At 55.2% G+C, this 7726-nt stretch overlaps 1 protein-coding gene across 2 annotated transcripts in view; it reads right to left on the bottom strand.

The window, feature by feature from the left end:
• Positions 1–7298, bottom strand: part of tsc22d4 (TSC22 domain family member 4) — a 106591-nt gene extending 99293 nt beyond the window's left edge. The window contains exons 1-2 of one of the 2 annotated variants that reach the window (XM_087982713.1): positions 7122–7298; positions 1299–2493 (exon numbers count right to left, since the gene is read on the bottom strand). In XM_087982713.1, coding sequence (XP_087838839.1) covers positions 1299–2081 — 783 coding nt within the window. In that variant the 5' untranslated portion in view covers positions 2082–2493; positions 7122–7298. The remainder of the gene's footprint in view (positions 1–1298; positions 2494–7121) is intronic. The other variant, XM_087982712.1, reaches the window with a different exon arrangement.
• Between the last annotated feature and the right edge of the window lie 428 nt (positions 7299–7726).

A 7726-nucleotide genomic window follows, 5' to 3' on the forward strand; every position in this document is an offset into this window, starting at 1 on the left:
ATCTACACATCCCTGGACACTATGGGTAATTTAGCACGGCCAATCCACCCTAACCTACACATCCCTGGGCACTATGGGGCAATTTAGCACGCCCAATCACCCCTTGGATTGCGGGAGGAAACCCATGCAGCCATGGGGAGAATGTGCAAACTCCACATGAGCAGCCACCAGAGGTTGGAATCGAACCCGGATCCCTGGCACTGTACGGCAGCAGTGCTAACCACTGAGGCATCGTGCCGTGGGCAAGAGGGGAGGGCTGGGAGACAGGGGAATACTCCAAACATCGCCAGCCTGGGGATCGGACAGCCCAAAGTATTGCCAAAGACCTGCACTGAGGGAGGAGACGTACACACTCGAGGAGCCCAACACCAGCAGGATAAAGCAGTCCAGTCTGATCTGTACCCCACTCACCACCATAAACATTCACACTCCCTCCACTACCGATGCCCAATCACAGGAGTGTGTACCAGCTACAAGATGCACTGCAGAGACTCACCAAGGCACCCGAGACACCATCTTCCAAACCTGTGATGTCTACCATCTGGAAGGACAAGGGCTACAGATACATGGGAGCATCACCCTCCTGCAAACTCCCCCCACCAAGCTGCTCACCCTCCTGACTTGGAAATAGATCGGCCGTTAGTTCAGTGTCGCTGGGTCAGAACGTGGACTGCAGCAGGTCAAGTAGGCAGCTCACTACCCACTTCTCAAGGACGGGACAATGAGAAATGGGGGTAATAAATGTGCGAGTCGAGAGTGCGGTGCTGGAAAAGCAAGCAGGTCAGGCAGCATCCGAGGGGCAGGAGAATCGCCGTTTCGGGAACAAGCCCTTCATCAGGCAACGTCGATTCTCCTGCTTCTCGGCTGCTGCCTGACCTGCTGCGCTTGTCCAGCACAACACTCTCGACTCTGATCCCCAGCATCTGCAGTCCTCACTTTCGCCTAATAAGTGTGGGAGCAGATTACTGCAGATGCTGGAGAACAAACCCTGCTGGGAACCAGAGCAGGACAGGCAGCATCCATGGAGAGAGAGCGAGCGAGCGAGCGAGACAGACGGCAAGCTAATGTTTTGAGGCCAGATGACTCTTCATTGTCAGTCCTGCTGAAGCGTCACAAGAGAGTTAGTTCTCTCTCTCTCTCCGCATGGTTGCTGCTCGGACTCCCAGGAGTTTTCGTTTCCAGGACGGGGTAATAAACGCTGGGCACAGCCAGGGAGGCCCACTCCCTGATAGTTTCTAACCAGAACGCGGCAGCCTCTTCCCCCTCCACCCCCTCGCGTGTGGCCGGCCTGTACTTGCCTTCCTCAGTCCTCCCTGATCTCCCGAGGAGGGATGCTTCACATTCGTCGGGGGCGAGGTCGTCTCCCTGGCACCAGCCTTGGCTCCGTGTGGCTGGTTGGCAGGGTGAGGCGTCGCCGCTGGGTCCCCTTTCTCCTGGGGAGCAGGCGGAGAGTCCAGGCTGAGGGTGCGGGCCGCCTGCAGGAGCACGTGCAGGGTGTCGGTGCCCGGTGCCGGCAGGCTCTCGCCCAGGGGGGAGCCCTGGCTCTTGGGGGCGTGGGGCCGGGGCCGGAGCTGGCTGACCGCCCGGTGAGCCAGCAGGGCGCCCAGCTCCGGGTGAGAGTCCAGCGAGTTGACGTGGCGGCTCCCGGCCAGCACCTTGGCCAGCCCGTGGGCGTCCAGCTCACGGTCCACGTACAGGTCCACGCAGGTCCACCGGCCGCGGCGATACGGCTCGCCCAGCCCGTGGTCCAGCTTCACCACCCGGAAGCGGGAGCCGCAGGGGCTGGGGGCCGGCGGCGGGGGGGACCTGGTCCCGGGGAGCGTTCCCGTTGCCATTGTCCCGGTCTCCTTTGGCACCTCCCTGCCGGCGGTGCCTTGTCCCGCTGTTGCCGGGGACGGCTTAGTCCGACCGTCCTTGCCCGGCAGCTCGGTGTCGGCCGAGGGGCCCACACCCGGATCCCCGTTCACCACAGCCTCCGCCTCTCCGCCCGGTGGCTCCCTCAGCCCTTCACCGCCGGTGCTGCCTTCGTACTCCGAGGTGACACTGGTGATCTGGAAGCCGCTCTTCTTCTTGCCGATCATTTCGCCGCGGCCCACCGCGCCCCTCAGCTCCTCACTGTCCACATCTCCCGACGGCAGGAAGGCACACACACACTCACTCTCCAAACGGTGCAGGAAGGGTGCGTGTGTGAGAGAGAGAGAGAGAGAGGGCAGGAGAGGAGGGTAATCGAGGATACCCTCTCCCAGACTCCCCAAACTCGGGCGTTACCAGGTGCTGGTCTCAGTGCCCACCAGCATCCCGGGAGCTGACAGAATTCCTCCACATCACTGCCGGAAGGTGCTGCGAGGCGAGGAGGCGGCTTTCAGGCAGCGATTGGACGGGACGGAGACACCATGAGAGCAGCTGACGGAAATCTCCCTGCCCTCGCACCGGGCACGGCCAGAACTCTCTCCAGAGGTTTGGGGGGTTTTTTTGTTTAGAAACAGAAGCGACCTGCGGAGTCAGAGAGACAGAGAGAGGCAGGTGAGTCGCTTCAGATCCAACACGCCGCACTATCCACCCCGTTCAGAAACAACGGCAAAGCACAACACAAGCATGGAAGGAGACCATTCTGTCACGCGCCTCGAACCCGGCCCCCGACTCTTAACCTTCTGCCCAGAATTGTCCAGCTTCTCCAATCATTGGCAGAACCTTCCTTTCAAAACTGCTACAGAACCTGTTTCCACCAACGGTTCAGGCAACATACTGTAAGCTTCCCACACGTCTCCCCAGCTTCCCTCACTTTTCTCAACAATTCAAACCCATGGAGTTGGGCTGGCATGGGGAAAGACCACTCACCTAGACACGGTCGCTGCTGGTTATCCACCCACCACCCAGCAGACATGCTCGTTCCTCACTGACAGCACCTCCCCGAGTTTGAGCTCACAGTTGTGTAACTACACCCGTGAGCAGCAGAATGCTTGCTTCACAGTGAATTTACAGTATAAACAGCAGGGCTGGCAGCAGCCTCAGGAGGTGGGGAGCAAACACAGAGACTCACAGTGACTCCGAAGGAGAGACAGGTACACAGTTAACGTGCTGCTTGGTCTAACAGGACCCTTTCAGTGAGCAGGCTCTTCCAAAGCAGAGCCACCCTGAAGGCAGGACATCAGCTCTCTTTCATGTTTCCACTGATCCTGCGAGAACTGTTCAGCTTTTCTCACACACAGACAGACAAACAGACACCCCTACCCACACACACACAGACACCCCTACCCACACACACAGACAGACACCCACACACACACAGACAGACACCCACACACACACAGACACCCACACACACACACACAGACAGACACCCACACACACACAGACACCCACACACACACAGACAGACACCCACACACAGACACACCTACCCACACACACCCACACAGACAGACACCCCCCACAGACACACCCCCACACAGTTTTTATTTCAGGTCTCCAGCAGCCGCAGGACTTTGCCTGTGAAATACGTTTTGAAGTCATGCTGTCCTGCCGGAAATGTGGCTGCCACTTTTTACACAATAAGCTCTTACAAACAGCAAATCAGCACATTCCTTTTCCACATCTATCGGGCCACTACCACTTACTTGCCTGTCAGTAACAGCCTGCTGTGCGCAAAAATACAAGCCTCTTTTCCTGTTTGACTAGTACACCACAAGTACATAACTGGCACCGAATCAACATGCTGAGGCGCTACATAAATTCAGTTCTCTCCAGACACTCCTCATGACTATGAGCAGCAGGCTGTCATCTCCTGTCACCTCCTCAGCCCCAGGAACAGTAACCTCACTTTCTTGGAAGTCCCGTTCTCGTTTCTCAAATAGGAACTCAAAGGTTGCGACACTTCACATTTTAGCGTTGACATTTCAGCTTTCAAACTGCTTTCTTTGCCGAATTTAAACGATCACAAATTCGAATCAACAAACACAGACGAACACGTTTCAAGGTGAACTGGCTAAAATTCAGGTGAAATCTAAATCAAATCGGAGAGATTTAGAGGCAATTGGATTAACTTGGGGGGAATTCCAGTGCAGGTGGAGACCGTTTGGCCCATCGTGTCCACACTATCTCCTGGAATAAATCATTCACATAATGACACTCTCCTGCCTTCACCCTGTAACTCTGCATTTCCTGCTCTTCAGACAGAGTCACAGAAACAGACCCTTTGGTCCAACCCGTCCATGCCGACCAGATATCCCAACCCAATCTAGTTCCACCTGCCAGCACCCAGCCCATATCCCTCCAAACCCTTCCTATTCATATACCCATCCAGATGCCTCTTAAATGCTGCAGTTGTACCAGCCTCCAGCACATCCTCTGGTAGCTCATTCCACACACGTACCACCCTCTGTGTGAAAACGTTGCCCCTTAGGTCTCTTTTATATCTTTCCCCTCTCACTCTAAACCTATGCCCTCTAGTTCTGGACTCCCCGACCCCAGGGAAAAGACTTTGCCTATTTATCCTATCTATGCCCCTCATGATTTTATAAACTTCTATAAGGTCACCCCTCAGCCTCTGACGCTCCAGGGAAAACAGCCCCAGCCTGTTCAGCCTCTCCCTGTAGCTCAAATCCTCCGACCCTGGCAACATCCTTGTAAATCTTTTCTGAACCTTTTCAAGTTTCACAACACCTTTCCGATAGGAAGGAGACCAGAATTGCACGCAATATTCCAACAGTGGCCTAACCAATGTCCTGTACAGCCGCAACATGACCTCCCAACTCCTTAGCTGACCTCCCTTCTGAAAGCCCCAACTGAACCAGCCTCCACCACATTCGCAGGCAGCGCATTCCAGACCCTAACCACTGACAGTAGCAAAGCTTTTGCCAAGATTTTGTTTAAAACGCTGTGCCCTCTCGTCCTCGATTCCTTCACAACTAGGAGCAGCTCCTCCCTCTTTTACTCTGTCCAGATCTCTGACGGTCTGTCAGATTCTCTCGCAAACTTTTTTTTGTCTTCACAGAAAACGGTCCAAACTTTTCCAATTAAACTCCCCAATGGAAACACAGCAAACGTTTTATTAGCTGACAATGGGAACGAGTTGATCAAACATCCCAGAGGCCAACATACTGAATGTGAAAACACACACGAAAAACCACATGCAGAAGGCACAAACATCACTGTTTATTGATCACTGAGATAATCACGCAACTTTGCCTTAAAACTTACCCGAAAGCCTTCTCATTTACACCCTCAACTGTCTACTTTGTGACAACACAGTATTTCAGGAATATAATTTTTGCCGGTTTATCGAGAGTGTCAGTTCATAAGGTGCTGATTAAAACAAAGTCTGCTGCACCTTATTCTTGTAAAACTTTCTTGCACCCTCTACCTGATGCCATCACCATCCTTCCAAAAGCCCGGTGCAACAAAACTGGACACAACATCCCCCTCCAGTTGAGGCCTGAACTTGTTTCATGCCCAAGCCTATCATAACCACCTGGTTCTTGTCCTCTACGCCCTCATTAGTAAACCCTTGGATATTGTGCACTTACTGCACCGCCTGTCTGGCTACCTTCAATGAGTAAGGCACACAGTGACCCAGGCATCTTGGCTCTCATTCCATGCTTAGAGTTACTTTCAGTTTTTTATGTCCTATCCACATGCTTTCTAACAAAATGATTAATTACCTGCCATAAGAATCCAACCCTGTCCACCAGGGCTTATTGTATTAATGTATCTCAGGAGGGACGAGGGTCCCAAAGCTGATCTCCTGCAAATTCTACCCATGATTTCTCCCCAAGCAGACATTTAGATACAACGGAATAAAGGTTTAGAGTGATATGGGCCAAACACAGACAAACAGTTCTAGATTAGTTTAGGAATTGGACAAGTTAGACCAAATAATCTGTTTCTGTGCTGTACGACTCTAAATTTAGGTAAGATTCGGGGGGCAAGGAGAGCAATTTCTGAGACATGCGGGGAGCGAGGGCAAGAGATTTAATGGACACTGGGGGATAAAGGGTTAGATTTCGGGGACAAGAGGATAGATTCGGGGGATATTTGGGGACAAGGGTATGGATTTCGGAGACATTGGGGGACAAGGGGATAGATTTGGGGTACACTTGGGGACAAGGGGATAGATTTGGGGGACAAGGGGATAGATTTGGGGGACATTTGGGGGACAAGGGGATAGATTTGGGGGACAAGGGGATAGATTTGGGGGACATTTGGGGGACAAGGGGATAGATTTGGGGGACAAGGGGATAGATTTGGGGGACAAGGGGATGGGTTTGGGGGACAAGGGGATGGGTTTGGGGGACAAGGGGATGGGTTTGGGGGACAAGGGGATGGGTTTGGGGGACAAGGGGATGGGTTTGGGGGACAAGGGGATGGGTTTGGGGGACAAGGGGATGGGTTTGGGGGATATTTGGGGGACAAGGGGATAGATTTGGGGGACAAGGGGATGGGTTTGGGGGACAAGGGGATAGATTTGGGGGACATTTGGGGGACAAGGGGATAGATTTGGGGGACAAGGGGATAGGTTGGGGGACAAGGGGATAGATTTGGGGGACAAGGGGATGGGTTTGGGGGATATTTGGGGGACAAGGGGATAGATTTGGGGGACAAGGGGATGGGTTTGGGGGACAAGGGGATAGATTTGGGGACAAGGGGATAGATTTGGGGGACATTTGGGGGACAAGGGGATAGATTTGGGGGACATTTGGGGGACAAGGGGATAGATTTGGGGACAAGGGGATAGATTTGGGGACAAGGGGATAGATTTGGGGGACATTTGGGGGACAAGGGGACGGGTCTGGGGACAAGGGGACGGGTCTGGGGACAAGGGGACGGGTCTGGGGACAAGGGGACGGGTCTGGGGACAAGGGGACGGGTCTGGGGACAAGGGGACGGGTCTGGGGACAAGGGGACGGGTCTGGGGACAAGGGGATGGGTCTGGGGACAAGGGGACGGGTCTGGGGACAAGGGGACAAGGGGACGGGTCTGGGGACTTTCCCTCCCTCCCTCCGGAGCAGGCCCTGAAGCCTCGGAGTTTCCTGAAGCCGGGGTGAAGGGGGTTTATGTATTCCCCTCAGACTCCCCGGGGGGCGGTGGGAGTGAGGGGCCTGGGGTAGAGGGAGCTCTCCCACCTGTCAGGCTCCTCGCCGCTGCCTCTCCTCGTCCTCCGCCGCCGCCAGCGCCGACCGTGAGGCCCCTCCATGCTGCAGGCCCCGCGCCGCCGCCATAGCCGCTCCCCTAACCCACCCCAAACTCGCCTCGTCGCTTCACAACAGCCCCCTGCCTCGGTCCCCGGGACCTGCGGCCCTCCCGCTGTTGACAACTTTCCACCGGGCGCCCGTGAGGCGAGGCCAATCCCCGCCCCTTCTCTCCAGCCATTGGTCCGGCCGGCGCACGCCCCGCCAGACGCACCCCCATCATTGGTCACGAGGGCGAGCCAGTGTCCGCCTCCTGGGATGGGACACCCGGCCCTTTGGACGGATTACACGCCTCATTGGTCGGTTCGGCTGCTAGTCAGTGGGTCCCGCTTACCATTGGTCAACCCGGCCGTCACTCGGTTGGCCTCGCCTTCCATTGGCTAGCTTGGCCGCCACTCAAGTACACCTGTCTTTTATTGGTCACCTTGGCCGCCACTCAACTAACCCTATCATTGGTCAGTTTCGTCCCCACTTTTACATGCTTCGCCTCCCATTGGTTAGTGTGGCCATCACGCCCCCCACATCTCCTATTGGTTTAG

Source organism: Chiloscyllium plagiosum, unplaced genomic scaffold (assembly GCF_037043375.1).
Source record: "Chiloscyllium plagiosum isolate Xiang-an unplaced genomic scaffold, Cpla_swu_hap1 HiC_scaffold_44, whole genome shotgun sequence".
NCBI classification, from domain to species: Eukaryota; Metazoa; Chordata; class Chondrichthyes; order Orectolobiformes; family Hemiscylliidae; genus Chiloscyllium; species Chiloscyllium plagiosum.